The sequence below is a fragment of the Loxodonta africana genome, chromosome 19 (assembly GCF_030014295.1).
Source record: "Loxodonta africana isolate mLoxAfr1 chromosome 19, mLoxAfr1.hap2, whole genome shotgun sequence".
In the NCBI taxonomy this organism is placed as follows: domain Eukaryota; kingdom Metazoa; phylum Chordata; class Mammalia; order Proboscidea; family Elephantidae; genus Loxodonta; species Loxodonta africana.
The window spans coordinates 20,776,051-20,799,612 of record NC_087360.1 but is presented as its reverse complement, the minus strand read 5'-3'; the positions used below and the strand labels follow the sequence as shown (position 1 = coordinate 20,799,612).

At 40.6% G+C, this 23,562-nt stretch overlaps 1 protein-coding gene across 1 annotated transcript in view; it reads right to left on the bottom strand.

The window, feature by feature from the left end:
- Positions 1 to 23,562, bottom strand: part of MAPK1 (mitogen-activated protein kinase 1) — a 122,230-nt gene that overhangs the window by 37,930 nt on the left and 60,738 nt on the right. The window contains exons 2-3 of the mRNA XM_064272348.1: positions 10,350 to 10,532; positions 7,705 to 7,894 (exon numbers count right to left, since the gene is read on the bottom strand). Of these exons, the coding sequence (XP_064128418.1) occupies positions 7,705 to 7,894; positions 10,350 to 10,532 (373 nt within the window). The remainder of the gene's footprint in view (positions 1 to 7,704; positions 7,895 to 10,349; positions 10,533 to 23,562) is intronic.

Sequence of the window (23,562 nt, the reverse complement as noted above, 5' to 3'; positions counted from 1 at the left end):
TCTCTTCCCTCCAGGGATAACTCAGTATAAAAGCCACTGGGTGGGGTGAGCCGCAGCAGCCTAGCCTAGCTGGGATGTAGGTGGGGGATGTGGCCTCTGAGGAGAGTTCAAAAGTGTCTCCTGGGGGGTGTGGTGAAGAGGGAGCCTCCATGGGAAGGCAGCACAGTAGCCCAGCACAGGGGAATCTGAGCAGGGATGTGTGGATGAAACTGCAGAAATCAATTATTTCACTGGGGGTTGCAAAATGGTAGCCTTTCCTACTTTCATTACTCCTGTATTTATTAGCTGACATTCTTTTAAAAGCAGAGCCATCATTTATCAGCTGGATCTATTTGTTTACCCTGATGTACACATCCACTGGAAAGACAACAGAAATGTTTCTTTCTCTTTAATTACCAATTTTCAGAGTAGTGAGTTGGTGTAAAGGGTCCACTATTGATTGATTGTATCCCCTACACTTAGTACATGGCACAGAACCAGCAGGTTTGAAAAAAACATTGGCTACATTAAAAAAAAAAAAGTCCTTAAAAAGATTTCATTTCATGGTCATCAACGGAAAGCTCACATGGTTTTTTATTTTTTTTTGTAAACTCCTCTTAACACAACATCAAAGATGAACCAACTTTACTTGGCATCAATCAATAAACTGCTAAGGCTACAAAATAAAAAAGTAATTAATAGTACAATTCCACACAAAAGAATACCAACAAATAGGATATGGTATAAGAAACATAAAATGAGCTATAAACTTCAGCACCTCTTCTTGGCTACTTTTTGGGCCACGTACCCTCAAATTTTCATAAAAATTTGAAACATGCATAAAACAGACATGTTTAGTTTTGTATCTTCCAGGGTCCTAATTTACGGGTACAACCAGAACCCTATGCACTGTGATTCTAACATCCTGCAATTCCTACTGAGACTTCTGTGGAGAAGTCTAACGAACAGCAAGGGCACAAGCAGTTATAGACCAAATTCCCCTGGTAAAACCAAAACCCAAACCTGTTGCCATCAAGTTGATTCTGACTCATAGCAACCCCACATGTTACAGAGAACTGTTCCATAGGGTTTTCTTGGCTGTAATCTTTATGGAAGCAGATCACCAGGTCTTTTCACAGTGTCTCTGGGTGGGTCTGAACTGCCAATCTTTAGGTTAGTAGTCGGGTACAGACTGTTTGCACCCAGGGACATAGAAGGATGGCTCAGTGTAAAAATGTTGTCCAGCAGCCTCATGAGAGATGGTGGCCATAGAGGCGGGAGGGGACATGGTGGGTCAGGGTGTGAGGGCAAAAGCCATGACTTCCTTGGTTCCCAGAGAGGCAGGGGCTAGTGGGGGGTAGACCATGTGCCTGGCCTCAAAGAGCTACAAGAGCACAGGAGCTCCACCCAGAGGCCTGATGGGAGGTACCAATGAAGGGCGCTTCCTCACCCTCCCAGTTCGGATTTTGGTCCACCAAGGGCTGCACCCCTGAGATGTGGGAAAAGCTTTTCAACCTCTAGCTTGAGTAGGAAGGGCGTCAATGTGGGTGTAAGGGGGAAGCTGGTGCTGCCAAAAGGCAAACTCTACACACACTACTGCCCCTTGATGTCAGTCCTTTCAGACCTTTCTATGCTTGTAGGAAATATTCTAGCAACACAGAAGCCAATGGGTGAAAAAAAAAAAAAATGACACAACTGCCTGATTGAATATTCAAAAGGAGCTAAACAACAAGAGTTCAGTAAGGCTGCTGGTCACTTCCTAGGCATGGGGTCCATGGGACAGGCATCACTGTCCCCACAAGACAGTGACCAAAATTTGGATGGAAAAGACTCTCTTTCCCACTGGCACTCTCTCAACTCTCATTCGTACATACTGAACTGCCACGTACCCTGCCCTGCATTTTGGACATGCTCACTATGACAAGTCAGTGACTTTGGCGACACACTGTACTTATCTTTGGAATGAGGCTCTTTGCTGAATATATACCACACGAATGATGCACACTGCATACGCACATTTCACATGTGGGTGAGCTGTACTACTATAAACATCTAAATCAACACCCATCTATCAGTTTGTCGTACTGTGGTGGCATTGTACTGTAGTTGCGTGAGTGCTGCTGTGATGCTAGGAGCTATGCCACCAGTATTTCAAACACTAGCAAGTTAACCCATGGTGGACAGATACCAGTGGAGCTTTCAGATTATGACAGACTAGAAAGTAAGTCCTGATGATCTACTTCTGAAAGTCAGCCAATGGAAACCTTATGGGTCACAACAGAACACTGTCCAGCTTGCTTGCTTTGGACATGTCATCAGAAGAGACCAATTGCTGGAGGAGGACATCACGTTTGGTGAAGCAGAGGGCCAGTGAGGGCAAGGGTGACGCTCGGTGAGATGGACTGGCATGACAGCTGCAATGATGGACTCAAACATGCCGGCAATCTTGAGGTTGATGCAGGAGCACGCAATGTTTAGTTTTGTTGTACATAAGTTTGCCGTGAGTTGGAGTCAGCTCCACAGCAACTATCTACCTAAAGCACTTAAAATATCCTGTTTTATTTCTGCCTCTGTGTGTTAAAAAAGGTTTTAAAAACAATGCCTGAATTATACAGATGGCCAGTAACACATTTATCAGTGTGGATGTAAATTTTGATGTGTAAAATGGCCCTAGAAAAAGTAGTTTTTTATTCTCAAAAATGAACAGTTTTAAGCAAAAATAAGGATCAACTTTTTGCAGGAACATTATTTACTTAAAATATTCACTGAGTGGAAAAAAATAAAAACCTGCTGCCATTGAGTCGATTCCGATTCAACGTGACCGTATAGGACAGAGTAGAACTGTCCCATAGGGTTTCCAAGGCATGCCTTGTGGATTCGAACTGCTGACCTTTGGTTAGCAGCTGTAGCTCTTAACCGCTACGCCACTAAGGTTTCCATTCATCGAGAATGTCTCTCTAAAAACAAGCAAAAGCAATTTACAATAACAGGGTTGAGATAAGAAACCAAAAGAAAAAAGAAAAGCACTAAGACACAAAAATATTCGTCATTTTCAAAAAAAAAAAAAAAAAAAAAACCATCAAGAGCCAAAGAAGCAGGGTAAACCAAAAAAACTAAAAGAAGCAGGGCGGCCATCCCTAAAGGCAGCTTTAATCCATTGTATCCAGCCTGGCTTTTACTTGCACAGATCGATGGGAAATGACTAAGACCCTTATTTTGTCAGGCTACGTTCCATGTGGAAAGTACATGAATCAGAAAGCTCCTATGGGTGAGAGAATCCAAACAATCCAAGAAGGAATCCTGCACAACACCTCACAAGATATCGGCCATCCTGTTTCAAATATCCAATGAGAGTGCAATAAGCTGACCACCTGACAACAGAACCCACCACAGAATAGCCTCTTTTAGATAGTTCCACAAGGCTCCTAGCGATCCTCTTCCAACCATTCTCTCCACCTTATAATCAATGGCTCCCTATCACTCACCCAATGCTGCATCCACACCTAGGAGGACACCTTGTTTTATGTAATATCTCTTACCTCTTACTCTTATTTCTGTTGTTCTTCTGTCTACAACACCCTATGGCCAACCCAGCCACCTGCCTACTGAAAGCCTGCCCATTCTTAGGGGGCCAGCACAGACACCACTTTTTTCCTGATGCCCCTCAATGCCTAGCCAGAACGAACCCTTCCCTTCCTTTGCATTCACACAGCACTCTATTCAGCATCTCAGTTATAGCACGTTTTATTATAAACATCTGTCTGTTGCCCTACTGGATCTCTAACCTATCAGTTTTCAGATTTCAGGGCAGATACCCATCTCACTTGCCTGGCATACCTTACAGGGATTCTCACAAGAATGTCTGTTGAACCAAAATCAAAGAAAACAATTACAGCTATACATCCATATGCTTTTAAACAGCTTTAATGAGATATAATTGACATACCATTCAATTCACTCCACTTACAGTGTACAATCCAGTGGACTTTAGTATTATATCCACAGAGTTGTATAACCATCAACACAATCCAATTTTAGAATATTTTCATCACCCTAAAAAGAAACCCTGTACGCATCAGCACTCCTCATTCCTCCTCCAACCATGCCAGCACTAGGCAACCACTAATCTACCATCTGTCTTTATAGATTTGCTTATTCTGGACATTTCATATAAATAGAATCATATATGTGGTCTTCTATGGCTGGACTTTTTCATTTAGCATAAGGTTTGTAAAATTCACCCATGAGGTATTATCAGTAGAGCATGCCTTTTCATCATCAAATAATATTTTATTGTATGGATACACCACATTTTATTTATCCATCACCTGATGGACATTTGGACAGTTTCCGCCTTTTAGCCATTATGAGTAATACTGCTATAAAAATTCACATACAAGTTTTTGTGTGGATGCATGTTTTCATTTCTCTTGGGTATATACCTAGAAGTGGAATGGCTGGGTCATACGTTAACTCTATATTTAGCATTTTAAGGAACTGTCCCACTGTTTTCCAAGGTGTCTGCACCATTTAACATTCCCACCAGCAGTGTAGGAGGGCTCCAATTTCTACACATCCTCACCAATACTTCTGTTATCTGACTTTTTTATTATAGCCACCCAAGTGGATGTGAATGGTATCTTATTGTGGTTTTGATTTGCAGTTCCCTGATAACTAAAGATGTCAACAATCTCTTCATGTGCTTCCTGGTCATTTGTGCATCTTCTTTAGAAAAATGTCTACTCAGAGTCTTTGCCCCCAAAATTGGGCTATTTATCTTTTATTAATGAGTTGTAAGAGCTCTTTATATATTCTAGATACAAGTCTCTTATCAGATATGATTTGGAAGTATTTTCTCCCATTCTGTGGGGTTTTTTTTTTTTTTTTGCTTTCTTGATGGTTTAGTTTGTAGTACAAGTCTTTTTTTTTTTTTCCTGTGCTTTAAGTGAAAGTTTACAAATCAAGTCAGTCTCTCATACAAAAATTTATATACTCCTAGTTGCTCTCCCCCTAACAACACAGGACATTCCTTCTCTCCACTCTTCTATTTTCGTGTCCATTCAGCCAGCTTCTGACCCCCTCTGCCCTCTCATCTCCCACCCAGACAGGAGCTGCCCACATAGTCTCATGTGTCTACTTGATCCAAGAAGCTCACTCCTCATCAGTATCATTTTCTATCCCATAAGAAAAAAACAATGCCTATCTGAAGAGTTGGCTTTGGGAATGGTTCCTGTCGTAGGCGAACAGAAGGTCTAGGGACCATGACTTCCAGGGTCCTTCTAGTCTCAGTCAGACCATTAAGTCTGGCCTTTTTATGAGAATTTGAGGTCTGCAGCCCACTGCTCTCCTGCTTCCTCAGGGTTCTCTGTTGTGTTCCCTGTCAGGGAGTCATCGGTTGTAGCTGGACACCATCTAGTTCTTCTGGTCTCAGGCTGACGTAGTCTCTGATTTATACGGCCCTTTCTGTCCCTCGGGCTCATAATTACCTTGCGTCTGTGGTGTTCTTCATTCTCCTTTGCTCCAGGTGGGTTGAGACCCATCGATGCATCTTAGATGGCTGCTTGGCAGTGTTTTAAAGACCCCAGACGCCACTCTCCAAAGTGGGATGCAGCATATTTTCTTAATAGGTGTATTATGCCAATTGACCTAGGTGTCCCCTGAAACCATGGTCCCAAAATCCCCACCCCTGCTACGCTGACCTTCGAAGCGTTCAGTTTATTCAGGAAACTTTGCTGCTTTTGGTTTAGTCCAGTTGTGCTGACCTCTCCTATATTGTGTGTTGTCTTTCCCTTCACCTAAAACAGTTCTTATCTACTTTTCTAATTGGTGAAAACCCCTCCCCCTCCCTCCCCACTCCTGTAACCATCAAAGAATATTTTCTTCTCTGTTTAAACTACTTTTCGAGTTCTTATAATAGTGGTCTCATACAATATTTGTCCTTTTGCAACTGACTAATTTCACTCAGCATGATGCCCTCCAGATTCCTCCATGTTATAAAACGTTTCACAGATTCATCATTGTTCTTTATCGATGCATAGTATTCCACTGTGTGACAATACGATAATTTATTTATCCATTTATCTGTCGATGGGCACCTTGGTTGCTTCCATCCTTTTGCTATTGTAAACAGTGCTGCAATGAACATGAGTGTGCATGTATCTGTTTGTGTAAAGGCTCTTATTTCTCTAGGATATATTCCAAGGAGTGGGATTGCTGGATTGTATGGCAGTTCTATTTCTAGCTTTTTAAGGAAGCACCAAATCGATCTCCAAAGTGGTTGCACCACTTTACATTCCCACCAGCAGTGTATAAGTGTCCCAGTCTCTCCACAACCTCTCCAATGTTTATTATTTTGTGTTTTTTGGATTAATGCCAGCCTTGTTGGAGTGAGGTGGAATCTCACTGTAGTTTTGATTTGCATTTCTCTAATGGCTAATGATCATGAGCATCTCCTCATGCATCTGTTAGCTACCTGAATGTCTTCTTTAGTGACGTGAAGCACAAGTTTTTAATCTTGATAAAATCCAGTATGTTTTTTCTTGTGTTGCTTGTGCTTTTGGTGTCATATCTAAGAAGTCTTTGCCTAACTCAAGACTGCAAAGGTTTACTTCTACGTTTTCTAAGAATGTTATAGTTTTAGCTCTTAATTTAGCGCTATGTTCTATTTTGAGTTAATTTTTGTGTATGGTGTAAAGAGGAAGTTCAACCTCATTCTCAGACCATATGTTGAAAAGACTATTCTTTCCCCCATTGAATTGGCCTGGCACCCTTACTGAAAAATCAATTGATCATAAATGCGTAAGTGTACTTCTGGACTGTCAATTGTATTCCACTGCTCTCATTGTCTATTTTCATGCCATTACCACACTGTCTTGATGACTGCAGCTTTTTAAGAAGTTTTGAAATCACGCAGTGTGAGTTCTCTAACTTTTTTGTTCTTTTTTCAAGACCTTTTGGGCTATTCTGGGTCCCCTGAGTTTCAATATGAATTTTAGGATCACACTGTCAATTTCCGCAAAAAAGCCAGCACTGAATCTGCGTGTCAGTTTGGAAAGTACTGCCATCTTAACAGTATCAGGTCTTCCAAATCCATGAACATAGGCTGTCTTTCCATTTATTTAGGTCTTCTTGAATTCGTGTGCACTTTATTAGACTGAACCCACGTCCTTTCTTCACACGTAACACACATCCCTAGATCGCCCTCCTTATGTAGCTCTGCTGCCTATTAAACTATATAAACGCTACATATTTTCGGGAGAACCCTGGGGACTGTAGGGGATCCGGGCTCTTCCCGTTTATCTGGAATGCCTTATTACATATAAACATCAGTGAGGTTAAATTTTCTGTTTTCTGAGTGGTTCTTGATAAAATGTATTAAAGATAATCACCAATGAAACACGTAATTTTTAAACTTACATATATTGTACATGACCCTATTTACATATGTAACAGTACACATGGAAGTGCAAAGAAAAAAGCCTGGGAAAAAAAAAAAACATCAATTTGTTACAGTGGTTACCTCTGGAGAGGAAGGAGTAATGGAGTAGAGAAGAAATGAAGAGGACTAGCATTTTTTACTTACCCTTTCTCCATAAAAATGTTTTCATGTATTTCTGGTGTAGTTTTAAGTAAGAATAATAAACATAGTGCTGGATAAATATAAATATGCCTCAGTAAATGAGTTTTCCAATAATTATCACCTGAAGAATAAATAACCTGGCTGACCTTGAGATCACAGGTGGTGTTGAGCAGCAGGTTGGAAGGTTTGAGGTCACGGTGCAGAACATTAGCTGAATGGATATATTTTAATCCTCTGAGGATCTGGTAAAGAAAATAGCAGATATGGTCGTTGCTGAGGTGTTGCGTCTTCAAGAGCTTGTAAAGATCTGTTTCCATGAGGTCCTGTACTATATATCTGTTTGGACAGGTTAAGGTAACACACCAAATAGCTGATCACATTTAGTAAAGCACTGAAAACAAAACACATCCTCTTCCCAATCGGTCTGTTATTACATCATGAGGCCTGAGAAGGAAATGAGAAACTGAAAACTGGGTATACCTTCACTGAAGGAATCTGAAGTAGTTAACTCTTTTTCAGGTCTTGTGAGACAAAAGGCATTATACCTCCCTGATCTGATGTGATCTAGATTGAGATCTGAAACAGGCCATTACAGAAATACTGGCCAATCTCACCTTCTTGGTCTCCAAGTTGTCCACCATCAACAAGCCCCCTCCAAGGCTGTTGGAAAGCGCTAGGTAAGGATATTGGCCAGTAAGCACCATATACTCCTATCCTTGGCCCAGATGCCTAGGAGGTGCAAATGGTTTGTACTCAACTGCTAACCTAAAGGTTGGTGGTTTGAACCCACCCAGTGGTACCGCTGAATAAAAGGCCTGTAGATCTGTTTCCATTATTACAGCCAAGAAAACCCTATGGAGCAGTTCTACTCGGTAACATGTCGGTTCCATGAGCTGGAATTGACTCAACAGCATCTAACAACTCCTTGGTCTAGCAACAACTTACAACGGCACTGTTCTTTTCATCCCTTGTCACCCCTCCTTTGCCCTATTGCCTCAAAAACCAACCATAAAATGTTTGGTTTAGAAATACATTGCTACTAAATCCAAACCTCAGTCTATCTGCTTGACTCTTCAATTAATGCTAAGACCCTAAAAAAACATGACAATGGGAAGTATAGTGCTAGTTTTAGTTTGACTCCTCTTGCTTTCCTGCCTATCTATGTACCTAAGCACCTAGAAGTTTAGCTATGGCCACCTTCTTTCTTACAGAAGTTAAATTATACAGGCCTTTAGCTTTTAACTTCACCATAATATTTCATTAGCATTGTCTTTTCTTTCATTCATTTCTGTATAAATACTGTTCTGTCTTCTACAGATTCATGCAGATGAGTTGCATCATGAGATTCAAAGGAAACATAACTTCAAAAACTATCTTCTGAAACTTGATTTTTAAAAAAATTTATATATATTCTTTATTGTGCTTTAAGTTTACAAGTCAGTTTCTCATACAAAAACTTATACACACATTGTTATGTGACCCTAGTTGCTCTCCCTACCATGTACAGCATGCTCCTTCTCTCCACTCTGTATTTCCCATGTCCATTCAATCAGCTCCTGTTCCCCTCTGCCTTCTCATCTCGCCTCCAGACAGAAGCTGCCCCCTTAGTCTCATGTGTCTACTTCAGCTAAGAAGCACACTCCTCAACAGTATCATTTTATGTCTTATAATCCAGTCTCATCTTTGTCTGAAGAGCTGCCTTTGAGAATGGTTTTAGTTTTGGGCTAATAGAGTGTTCAGGGGTCGTGACCTCTGGAGTTCCTCCAGTCTCAGTCAGATCATTAAGTCTGGTTGAAAGAGACTTGATTTTCATGGCAAAAGGTAAAGCAGGACCACCAGGTGGTAGCAGCAGAAGGCATTTCACTTAAAATATCACAACTTAGTAACAGCTGTTTAAAAATGGAAAGGGCTGCCTAGAGACAGTGAGCTGCCTCTCCCTGGAGGGGCAGAATGCAAATTGAGCAAACTGGTAGGAATGCTGTACTACCCTGAACAGACAACCTTCTCTCTTCTGCAGTTTACTCTCTTCAGTATACTTAATGCCTCCACCTTTCAAATATAGCCTTTCCTAGGCCCGCTTAGTCCAGATTTCTAAATTATAGTTACTTCTATAATTTCAGAAGTTGGTGGGCCTTAAAAATAAGAAGGTCCAGTTCCTTACTTTTAAAGATGAGAAAAAAAAACAAACAAACCTGTTGCCATCGAGTCAATTCCAATGCATAGTGATTCTTACAGGACAGAGCAGACCTGATCCATAAGGTTTCCAATGAGCGGCTGGTAGATTCAAACTGCCGCCCTTTGGTTAGCAGCCATAGCTAGCTCTTAACCACTGTGCCACCAAGACTCTTTAAAAGAGAAAACTGAGATCTAAAGGGGTGAAGTAACATTGTCTAAGATTACGACAGTCTGCACTTGACCGGGTAGATAACCAGGGCAGCCTCTTTCTTAGTCCACTGCCCCTTCCTCTTCTCATCTGTAATAAACCATACCTTGAATGGGAAACAAACACGACTGAAAATGGTATTAAACAAGATCTTCTATAACTACACTCAGAGGAAACCCGTATTGAAACTGACAGAGAATATAATGGATGTGCCCAAAAGATAATACAGACAACTAATAGAATGAATCGGAGAAATGCTTTAAATGATGTAAACATTATAGTAAATGGCAAGCAGATTCCAATTTCCCCTTAAGATGCTTACTTCACTCTGATAAGTTCAGAAAATTTCAAGTTATATTTATTCAACAAGATGACCAAGCACTGGAGTCTGTTGCCTGGAAAGGATACACATCCTTCATCTGCTCGATGGTTGGCGCTCGAATAATATCGTTGATGCCAATGATGTTCTCATGCCTGAAGCGCAGTAAGATTTTGATCTCCCTCAGGGTTCTCTGGCAGTAGGTTTGGTGCTCAAAAGGGCTGATTTTCTTGATAGCTACTCGAACTTTGTTGACATTATCATAAGCAGAGCTAAAAAGAGAGACAGACAGAGATGGCATTAAAAACAGCCCTCCCAACATCTTGGCAGAAAGACACAATTGGTAAAGTAGTACATTTTTAACATTCTGTGTACTACTTATTTCAGACCCATGAAGGCAGCACGGACATTACCCACAGACAGGCCTCAAGCGAAGGAGGGCTCCCACACTGGCATGTACTGAAACTCAAATGAGTGTCTAGTTAACTGGGTGGATGCCCGCTGTCATAAACCTAGGAACAGATTTCTTATCCCCCACACTCCCCCCACACACAGTTTTTGCCCTGCTTCAAACAGCAACCACCTTCTGGGGAGCGTAATCAGCTCAGCCTCCAAACGACTTCCTACTGTTGTATTAGGAGTCCCTGGGTGGTGCAAACAGTTAAGCACTTGGCTATTAACCAAAAGGTTGAAGGTTCTAACCCACCCAGAGATGCCTTGGAAGGAAGGCTTGGTGATCTATTTCTGAAAGGTCACAGCCTCAGAAACTCTATGAAGCAGTTCTACTCTGCACACATGGGGTTGCCATAAGTCAGAACTGACCTGAAGGCAACTAACAACAACTGTATTTGATTCCTCTGACTCAGCAGAAACATTCAAATTGACCATTAACTGCATCTTAACAAAATCTCTTAACAAAAACAGATGCAAGAGGACATCTTGATTGCTTGCATCAACTTTGTTTCTCTTACTTGCAATATGACACTACTACTTTTTTTTTTTTTCAAGAAACTTAACCAAGGTATTTGGGTAGTCAGACTAAGAAAGACTAGGAAGAAAGACCTGGAGAGCTACTTCTAAAAAATCAGCCAATGAAAATCCTGTGGATCACAACAGTCTAATTCCATTGTGCACAGCGTCACAATGAGACAGGAGCAGGCTCGACAGCAGCTAATAAAGACAGGAACCTAACAAAGCCTATAAAGTATTCATCAAAAATACTTTCATGACCATAACATGTTGTTCTTGTTGTTAATTTGTCATCGATTTGATTCCAACTGCATTCCATAGGATTTGCAAAGCTCAGACCTTTCAGAAGCAGATCGCCAGGCCTTACTTTCAAGGTACCTCTAGGTGGGTTCAGACTGCCAACCTTTCAGCTAGCAGCTGAGCACTTAACCACTTGTGCCACCCAGAGACTCCAAACCATAGCAGAGAGCCTCAGTTCTTCCCAAGCTGTCCTTTAGGTCTGACTTAATAGAATACCAAGCAGAAATAGTAACAAAAATTACACTTTCAATTTTATGATGGATTTGAATCATAATTATTACTATTCTTATGATTAATATTCTATTAAAATCTTTTCTATAAGAGCTTTTCATATTAAGAAATATCAACATCTGTTCCACTGACCAAAGGAATGAAATAATATGGCAGGCCATGAGAGACTGCTGAGAGTAAGCTCTTCTTATTTCTTCAGGGTAAGTAGTAAAAATATAGAACAGTAAAATAACTTTATTCTAACGTTCATGCTTATGTAATCTTATCTAACAGTCTCTGTATTACCGGAATTACTGAGGCATCTGTCTGACTCTATCACAAGACTGTGCTCTGAGAGAAACTCTGTCATACTCTTCAGTCCTCCCACAACACCATTAATACATTTTACACAGCTGCCTTGAAATACTCTAAAATGAAGTATGTTTTCTTAAATAAAGGAATCACCATTCAAATAGTATTTTGCTTTGGTCTGCTGTATGAAGGTCGACACCACTGATTTTCAAATTACTAATATTTTTAGAAATAAAATGCTTTTGGGGTAATTAAAATCATAGAAAATCCACGAGTTCATCGAGAGAACACAGATTAAAATAGATGGAAAATACTGGTTTAAACTTAACATTATAAATTTCTAGTTTTACTGGAGAACGGTAGTCAAACACAGCCATAAATCTGCTTATAAGAATAAGGTCATGGGGGTAGGAGACTTTATGGTCAGCTTGCCCCTGACGGTATCAACACGAGATGATATAATAAATAATCACTAGCTCCTTTTAAATCAGGTAGCGGAGACCATCCCCATCCATTTACACTTGAAAAGAAAGTGAGATCCTGACAATGGAAGGGTGGACCTGGGTCTGTTCTGTTCTGCCTATTCATTTTGCTGTTTTTTTTTTTGTTTACATAAACTGTCACAGAACTGATCACAAAGAGTTTACGATCTGTCACCAACAACTCTGTATCTGTTAGTCTCTCCTTGGAATTCTCATTTTTGTTTTATGTATTTTATTGTTCCGATACCTGGCAAATATAATTTATTGGGATAACTTTTATCATGGAGTTTGTGGTCTCTCTTAACTGTCTCTGTTTTAAAATCATTTCGACATTACCAACTGGTTTCTTTTTCACTTAAGAGTTTAATCTTTACTTAGCCCCTACTGCTACCCTCTACTGGCCGTACATCTCTTTTTTTTTTTTTGCTTTAAATGTGTCTCTTGTACAGTTTGGGATCTTAATCTAATTTGTGACTATACAGCCTTTGGATGGGTTAATCTTAAAATACATATATATATATTTTTTTCTTAACTGATAAACTTGCTCTTTTTGGAAACAACAATTCAAAGCATAGTTTGTTCAATGTTAAAAACAAATACGAACAGCTTCCTAACTCATTACTATAATTTAAATTTAAACTCATTACTGTATTTAAAAATAAATAAAAACTGAGGATGATAGAAAGTAAGTAAAACTAAAATCAAAGACCAATCTCTTTTATTGGTGTTCAATGCATCAAATCTATTCTTGAGATGTATCTAAATTCAGGTGGAACATACTCAAAGTCTTACTTTAGCTCTCCTGGACTTGTTCTAATTTTCTTAAACTTCAAACTTGGACTTGCATATGAGCAATTGATGGTCTGTTCCACAGTTGGCCCCTGGCCTTGTTCTGACTGATGACATTGAGCTTTTCCATCGTCTGTTCCCACGGATGCAGTCCATTTGATTCCTGTGTATTCCATCTGGTGAGGTCCATGTGTATAGTCACCATTCATGTTGCCGAAAAAAGGTATTTGCAACGAGTAAGAAGACATTGGTCTTACAAAACTCTTATCATGTGACCTTTGGTGTCACTTCTATCACCAAGGCCATTTTTTCCAACTACCAATCCTTCTTCTTGTTTCCAACTTTCTGCATTCCAATCACCAGTAATTATCAATGCATCTTGATTGCATGTTTGATCAATTTCAGACTGCAGAAGTTGGTAAAAATCTTCAATTTCATCATCTTTGGCCTTAGTGGTTTGTCCATAAATTTGGATAATAGTCGCATTAACTAGTCTTCCTTGTAGATGTATAGATATTATCCTGTCACTGATAGCGCTGTACTTCAGGATCCCCCCCGCCCCGCCCCGTGCCATCGAGTCGATTCTGAACTTCAGGATAGATCCTGAAATGTTCTTTTTCACAACGAACAGGATGCCGTTCCTCTTCAGTTTGTCGTTCCTGGCACAGCAGACCATATGATTGATTCAAAATGGCCAATACCAGTCCATTTCAGCTCACTAATGCCTAGGGTATCGATGTTTTATGCATTCCATTTCATTTTTGACTTTCAATTTTCCTGGATTGTACTTTGTATGTTCCCCATTCTGATTATTAATGGATGTTTGTAGCTGTTTCTTCTCATTTTGAGTCGTACCACATCAGCAAATGAAGGTCCCAAAAGCTTGACTCCATCCCTGTCATTAAGGTTGACTCTATAGGGTCACTATGAGTCAGGACCGACTCTATGGCACCTAACAACAACAACTACTTCCTCAGTCATTTTTTGAGTGCCTTCCAACCTGAGGGGCTCAACTTCCTGCACTATTATCGATGTTCTGCTGTTATTCGTAAGGTTTTCACTGGCCACACACACAAATGAATGCTTATAAATTTGTGAAACATGAATAAGGTTGGTGTGTCGACTTCCCAGTTGTGATACTGTACTATAGTTATGCAAGTTGCTATCACTGTGGGGAACTGAGATCTCTCTGTATTATTTCTTACAACTATGTGTCAATCTACAATTATCTCAAAATATTAAAAGTTTAATTTTAAAAAGTGTTCATCAACAGGAGAGTGGTTATCCATATAACACACAGCTGAAGTAAGGAATGATGTGGAAACATCTTCAAGATCTAATATTAAGTGGGGAAAAAAACAGCAAGGTCCAGAACAGTGTATGGTATGCTATCTATTTTGTGATAAAAAATAAAGTAGATTAATATTTGCATAAAGGAACTCTAGAAGGATACATGACAAAGTAGTATGATTGGTGGTGGAGGGAGGGACAATGCCAGGCATGAACGGGACAGACAGGGACAGAGAGGAGAGCAAAACCATTCATTGTGTACCTCTTTATATGGTTTTGATTTAAAAGCTGTGAAACTTCTTCAAAAAATAAAATAAAATAAATACATTTTACTTTTTATCGGAATTGGGTATATTATTATTTTTTTAATTGAATCAAGGGGGGAAATGGCTATCCAGCATTGGTTCAGTAAGTCTTATCTACTGAGGACTATTCTAATACTTCTGCTGCTGTTGTTATGTGCTGTCAAAATTATAAATAATACTCTGCCCTTGAAGAGCTCAATGATATTGAGCACGACCTCAAATCCCAGATAAATTCTATCCTCAGAATCATAAATTTGGGGGAATGGGGCAAGCTCAAGACTAGAGGTGCATATATCTTATCTCGATTTTCAAAATTCCTACTATTCAGCAATAAAAGGGAATGAAATATTGATATAAGCAACAGATGAATCCCAAAATAATTATGCTGAATGAAGCCAGACCAAAAGAAAAGTACTTCCATTTATAGAAAATGCAAACTCATCTATAGAGACAGAAAGAAAATCAGGAGAATTGCCCTAAGCCAGGGGTAAGAGGGGGTGGGAGAGTGCTAAAGGCAGGGAGAGATTACAAATGGAAGTGAGGAAACTTTTACAGGTGATGAATCATTACCTTAATTGTGTTGGTGATTTCAGGAGTGCATATGTTAAAATTTGTCAAAATGCACGTTTACATATGTACGGTTTACTGTATAACAATTATTTCTTAATAAAAACAGTTCAAAACAACAACAAAAAGGAACCAGGGCTCCTTAGCTATGTCTTAATTTCAGGGCTAGGGTGGTGGGACTCAACAGATTCCAGAAAGATACTGACCAGTAAATGTGGAAGTAGGAGCTCATAAAATAATGGAGTAGATCATTTAACAGATGTTTTATGATCACTTGGGGAAGAAAAGGGAACCAGCATGAGTCAATTATGAACAAGTCATGCTAAACTAACTTCATTTCCTGTTTTCATAGGGTTTCCACAACAACTTCAGAGTGATGCCAGAGCTGTGGTTTTGTCAAGACACTCATCAAGCACTTCCCACTTGTGCGACTTTGTTAGGACTGGTGGCAAAAACAAAGCATGACACTGCTCCTAAGAAGCTTCCAACTAAGCGAGGGAAGGAGACAGGAACAGACAATGTATACTGCCTTTTATTCTGGTAAAGCACTTCTGACACACAAAGGAGTTGGGTATTTGGATATATTAATTCCAAATAAGGAAATGAGGCATATAAACCATACCCTGAAAGCAGGCTTTGACAGACAAGCATGGGCACTAAGTGAAGCAAGAGGAAACACAGAGATGGAAATGACCAGGACACCTGTGGGGACTGCTGCCCTCATCTAGCCACACCCTCCACAGAGCATCAGTAGCCCTTCGTGTCCCAGGATCCACCGAGAACAAACTGATCCTGCAGGGTGTGCAGGTGGCCAGTGTAGCCATGTGCTGGGTGTGCCTGAGCTGGACCATGCTGAATTCAGGATTTCAAAAACTTTACTCTTAAGACCTTATTAATTTGAATAGCATTACTTTTGTGCAAAAAGTTGGAAACAAAGAAGGACCAGTAGTTGGAAAATATGGCCTTAGTGATAAAACAATGCTGGAATCGCATGACAGAATTTTGCAAGACCAGCGATTTGTTCACTGCAAATACATTTTTTCAGATAGCAGCTATCCATGTGGACCTCAGTGGATGGAATACACAGGAATCAAACCAACTCCATCTGTGGAAAGAGACAACAGAGAAGTTCAGTATCACCAGTCAGGACAAGCCCAAGGGCTGACTGCAGAACAGACCATCAAATGCTTATATGCAAGTTCAAGTTGAAGCTCAAGAAAATTAAAACAAGCTCATGAGAGCCAGAGTGTGACGTTGGGTATATTCCACCTGAATTTAGAGATTATCTCAAGAACAGATTTGAAGCACTGAACACTAATGACCAAAGACCAGACAAGTTGTGGGAGGACTTCATACATGAAGAGAGCAAAAGGTCGATTAAAAAGCCAGGAAAGAAAGAAAAGACCAAAGACTCTGAAGCTTGCTCTTAAACACAGAGTATCTAAAGGGAGCAAAAGAAATGAAGAAGTAAAAGAGCTGAACATAAGATTTCAAAGGGCGGCTTGAGAAGACAAAGTAAAGTATTATGATGACATGTGCAAAGACCTGGAGATAGAAAACCAAAAGGAAAGAATTCACTTGGCATTTCTCAAGCTGAAGAACTGAAGAAACGATTCAAGCCTTGAGTTGCAATTCTGAAGGATTCTATGGGCAAAATACTGAATGATACAGGAAGCATCAAAAGAAGATGGAAGGAATATACGGAGTCACTGTACCAAAAAGAACTGGTTGACAGGCAACCATTTCTGGAGGTAGCATATGAGCAAGAACCAATGGTACTGAAAGAAGCCCAAGCTGCCCTGAAGGCACTAGGGAAAAACAAGGCTCCGTGAATTGATGGAACACCTACTGAAACATTTTAACAAACTGATGCAGCGCTGGAGGTGCTCACTCGTCTACGTCAAGAAGTTCGGAAGACAGCTACCCAGCCAGCTGACTAGAAGAGATCCATATTTGTGCCCTTTTCAAAGAAAGGTGATCCAACAGAACGCGGAAATCAGCGAACACTATCATAAATATCACACGCAAGTAAAATTTTGCTGAAGAGCATTCAAAAGTGGCTGCAGCAGTACATCGACAAGGAACTGCCCAAAATTCAAGCTGGATTCAGAAGAGAATGGGAAACAAGCGATTTCACTGCTGCTGTCAGATGGATCCTGGCTGAAAGCAGGGAATACCAGAAAGATGTTTACCTATGTTTTACTGACTATGCAAAGGCATTCGACTGTGTGGATCATAACAAATTATGGATAACCTTGCGAAGAATGAGAATTCCAGAACACTTAACTGTGCTCGAGGACCCTGTACATAGACCAAAAGGCAGTTGTTCCAACAGAAATAAGGAGATACTGCGTGGTTTAAAGCCGGGAAAGGTGTGTGTCAGGGTTGTAGCCTTTCACCATACTTAATCTGTATGCTGCGCAAATAATCTGAGAAGCTGCACTGTATGAAGAAGAACATAGCATCAGCATTGGAGGAAGACTCATTAGCAACGTGAGATATGCAGATGACAAAATTTTGCTTGCTGAAAGCGAAGAGGACTTGAAGCACTTACTGATGAAGGTCACAGACCACAGCCTTCAGTATGGATTACACCTCAACATAAAGAAAACAAAAATCCTCACAACTGGACCAATAGGCCACATCATGGTAAGCAGAGAAAAGACTGAAGTTGTCAACAATTTCATTTTACTTGGATCTACGATCGACACCTATGGAAGCAGCAGTTAAATCAAACGACACATTGCACTGGGCAAATCTGCTGTGAAAGACCTCTTTAAAGTGTTAAAAAGCAAAGATGTCACTCTGAGGACTAAGGGGCACCTGACCGAAGCCACAGTATTTTCTATTGCCTCATACACGTGGGAAAGCTAGACAATGAAAAAGGCCGAAGAATTATTGATGCCTTTGAATTATGGTGCTAGCAAAGAACACCGAATATACCATGGACTGCCAGAAACACAAACAAACCTGTCTTGGAAGAAGTACAGCCAGAATGCTTAGACATGAGGATGGTGATACCTCATCTCACATACTTTGGGCATGTTATCAAAAGGGACCAGTCCCTGGAGAAGGACATCCTGCTTGGTATGGTACAGGGTCAGGAAAAAAGAGGAAGAACCTGGACGAGATGGACTGACACAGTAGCTACAACAATGGGCTCAAACAAAGCCACGATTGTAAGTATGGTGCAGGACCTGGAAGTGTTTCATTCTGTGGAACAAAGGGTCTCTCTGAGTCAGAACCGACTCAACAGCACCTAACAACAACTTTTGTGGTACAGTTCCTGTAATCTCAAACCAACAGTATTTCTTTTACCAGTCCCCATAACATACGTGTCCTCCGCCTCCCCCTACCACCCTGAATGTACTTGTTTCCTTCTACATACTGTCGGACTATCTATGGCCCGAAAGCTGGCGCTCGGCACTGTTACCACTCTCTGGTGAGAGCAGACCCACACCCTCTCAGAAAGCGGTGCACCAACTTGATCCCTGCACTTCCACTTCCACACAAGCCAGCGTGTTCTCTACAAGCAGTCCATGCTGTGGGATCTAAGGAGCCTCCTCCACCCCGCTGGCTTATATGGAACACTGCTCACATCTTCCACTTCTAATCACATCTCCTTCTTTCAAGGCCACGTTTCCTATTGTGCAAAAAGCAACAATTGTGAACGTGGCTCATGTAGTACTACTTCCAAGTCTTGTCTCTTCCTATGTCCAGGCTCTATTTTCGTGTGTATTGTATAGGAGGCAGGTAAGTACTCAGCAGCAATCAAAGTACGTTAAAATATAAAAGATACTGAATTCTCAGGAGTTTAGAGGGTTTTCTCTGTTTTACAAAAAATGGCTATTTTAAATACATCATATACCTATAAAAATTATTATAGATTGCTGTTTTTTACTCTGATGTAAAACTGACATTCAAACTACGGTCAAAATGAACTTTTAAATATTAATCATTTATGCATTCACATTATCTGTAGCCCTCTTCCAAAAGGTGGTATGTTAACTGTGGCTTAGATGGCAGGCAAGATTTTAACAGGCAGTTCATGAGAAAGGAGGAGCTAAGGCATGGAAGTCTAAATACAAGTGCTGGGTAGTTCATATGGCTGGAGTTTATAACATGCCCATGAGAAGGGCAAAAGGTCACATCAGACTGAGAAATCCATACTTTATTCTGACAATATTAGGAAATCCTCGGGTCATAAGTGTGACCCAGTCAGAAATACAGGTATAGAACTACCTACAGTTGTTAGCTGCCATCAAGTTGACCCCCAACTCACAGTAACCCATGCACAACAATACTAAACACTGCCCAGTCCTGCACCATCCCCCATAATCGGTCAAGAATCAGGCTGTTGTGATCCGTAGGCTTTGCATTGGGTGACTTTCCCAAGTAGATTGCCAGGCCTTTCTTCCTAGTCAGTCTTAGTCTGGAAAGCTCCACTGAAACCCGTTTAGCATCACAGCAACACCCAAGCCTCCCCTGACAGATGGGGGAGGGTGGCTTTTCTTGAGCTGCACTGGTTGGGAATTGAACCCGGGTCATCTGCATGGAAGGGGAGAATTCTACCACCGATCCATCACTGCCCTCCAACTGCCTATAGAATGAGGCTAAAACTAGAAACAGGAAGACCAGTTGAGAAAACTACAGCTGTAAGTCAGAGAATATCATTTACATGCATCACCACTCTGACATTACAGTAGCTGTTCAACCTGCTGCTTTATCTTGTTATTTACAGCAAAGAACCACATATATTACAGATTTATTTTCTGAATTTTTAAAAACAGTACTTTAATACAACTGATTTTCTTTGAAATCTTACATATTTTATCTGATTCATTTAAAAACATGAAACTGAGAAGGAGTCAAGGTTTCACCATGTGGAATTCATGGCACAAAAACGATTTAGGACCTTTGTTATAAGAGCAATTTATAGATTCAGTGGAAATGACAGAGATAGGAAACAAGGACAGATGTTTGTATTCAAGAGAAAGAAATGCCAGTTTGTGATCTTAACACAAGCATACTGAATAAAAAACATTAAATGTTACAGTCAACTATTATCAACTATTTATTAATCACTTATGCTGTATTAGGCACTATGGATACGAAAATAAAACGCTTCCTGCCCTCATAAACATCCTAAGGTGGGGGAGACATGAAGAGTCATACGCACATGTGTATGTGTCACACGTGTATCTGTATCTGTATATGCTGTTGTTAGGCACAGTGCAGCTGACTCAGGCTCACAGCCAACAAAATGTTGCCTGGTCCTGCACCACCTTCACCGCTGATGCTGTGTTAGGGTCAGTTGTTTTGGATACTGTATCAACCCATCTCACTGAGGGTTTTCCTCATATAGGAAATATAAATATAGGAAATCTTGGTGGTGTAGTAAAGTGCTACGGCTGCTAACCAAGAGGTTGGCAGTTCAAATCCGCCAGGCACTCCTTGGGAACTCCATAGGGCAGTTCTACTCTGTCCTATAGGATCACTATGAGTTGGAATCAACCCGAAGGCAGTGGGTTTTGGGTTTATTATAAACATATAAATTATGCCGGCTGCTAAAGAAAAATGCAAATGATATAATTAACATGGCTATGCATAACTAGAGAACGTGGCTTAAATTAGGGGCTCAGGGACGGCTCCTCCTCTAAGGAAGTGGCATTTAAACAGAAACCTGATGTATGACCAGGAATTAGCAAGGCTGAGAGGTGGCAGAGAAGACAAGCAGGGAGGGGTTGGGCCAGAGTATTTGTGGACCCAAACGAAGACTGCTGTGGCTGGAGTGTACCTAGCAGAGACAGCCTGGCTCAGGATGCGGCTGAAGAAACAGGATGAGCTGCAGCTGTGCTAAGGATTTAAGATTGATCTTAAATGCACTTCCACTTTAAGCTGGGGAATAAAAGGACCCAATTTATAATTTTAGATGATCTCTCCAGCAGTGATATAAAAAACAAATCGTAAAAAGGAAAAGGAAACCATTCAGGTGGCACTGCAATAGTGCAGGCGAGAGATGACAGCCGCTTGGATAAGCACCAAATATTTTAAATGGGTCGTCTTCACAGGGTGAAACTGTACCACCCACCACAGGACATTTAGCACCCCAGGCCTGAGGCACTGTGAAATAGCAGTGACACAATTAAAACAACAGAACAAAAACTTCTTACAGTGGTCAATCAGCGTTCACAGGGGAGACAGAAAAAAAAAAAACAAAAATGTATTTTAAAGATGAATCAAAAGGACTTGATGGACTGGATATAGAAAATAAAAAAGGTAACAAAGTCTTGTGAAGAGTAGCTAGGACGACTGTGGAGACATATACTAAGATAAGGAACAGACGGGGGCGGGGGTTATGACATAATCTCCGTTTGGGAGCAAGTTTTTAAGTTTGCGATGACTGAAATAACCAAGGAAGTGGTCAAAAGGACAATGGGACGCACATGTCTGGAGTTCAGGGTACTGGGGCATAAATCTGGAGTGACACGGGCAACTAATGATGTTCCAAAGTCACAGGGAGAAAATGAACACAGAATAAGAGAAGAGGGTCCAGATTCAAACCCCAGGAAATGCAACATTCAGAGATGTGGGCGCAGAAGGCAAGACTGGAAAGGAAAGGCTGCTGTGTGGGATCTGGTGACCCAGCCAGTGAGCAAGCGAGAGAATGCCAACTGGGGTCAAAAATGAACTGTGCAGATGACAGGGCAAAATTTGCAATACATAAAACTTATATTTAGACTATATTAAAAACTTCAAAATAAGAATTCAACAATCTAATTTTAAAAATAGGTACATGACAATATGCATTGAAAAACCCACAGGACTATACACCACAAAGTGCAACCCAAGGTAAATTATGGGCTTTGGTTAGTAAAAATGTATCAATATTGGCTCATCAATTACAACAAATGTACCACACAAACACAAGATGTTACTAGCAGGACAAAAAGTGTGTCCGGGATATATGGGAACTTTGTACTTTCTACACAACTTTCCTGTAAACCTAAAGAAAACGGATCTGAAAAGTAGTCTATTAAATTTTTTTATTAACAGACATTTTTTGTGTGACAATAAGCACGAAAAGATGACTGATGAGTCATCAGGGAAATGTAAATTAAAATCACATGCCCATTAGGGTGGCTAAAATAAAACCAACCAACCACACCAAGAGTTGGTGAGGGTGTACAAAAGTGGAACTCTCATGCTGGTGGGAATACAAAATGGTGCAACCACTATGGAAAACATCTTGGCAGTTTCTTAAAAAGTCAAACATTCATGTTGTCGTCGTTGTTAGCTGGCCTTGAATTGCCCCCACTCATGGCTACCCCACGCACAACGGGATCTGACCACCCACTGTGATCCACAGGGTTTTCACTGGCTGATTTTCCGAAGCAGATCGTCAAGCCTTTCTTCCTATCCGTCATAGTTTGAAAGCCCCACTAAACTGTTCAGTATCACTGCAACATTCAAGCTTTCACTGACAGCCTGCTGGTGGCTGTGCTTGAGGTGCACTGGCCAGGTGTCCGGCATGGAAGACAAGAATCTACGACTGACCCCCTACTGTCTTCTCATTTATTACACAAAGAAAAAAAAAACCTAAACCCACTACTGTTGAGTCAATTCTGACTCAGGGCGACCCCATGTGTTACAGAGTAGAACTGCTCTATAGGGTTTTCTTGTCTGTAATCTTTACAGACGCCAATCACCAGGCCCTTCTTCTGTGGCACCGCTGAGTGTGTTCAAACAGCCAACCTTAGCAGTGGAGTGTAAACCATTTGCACCACCTAGGGACCTTCACTTACTTAAAAAAAAAAAAAAAAAAAAAACCCTTGTTGTCAAGTCAATTCTGACTCATAGCAACCCCTACAATTCCACTTCTAAGTATTTACCCAAGAGTTTTTAATGAAAATATATGCCCACACAGACTTGTATACAAATGTTTGTGGGATCTTTATTCATAATAGCCCCAAACTGGGAACCCAAATATCTATCAACAAGGGAAGGGTAAAACTGTGGTACCTTACATACATGAATGAAATATTCAGCAATAAAAAGGAAACAACTACTGATACACA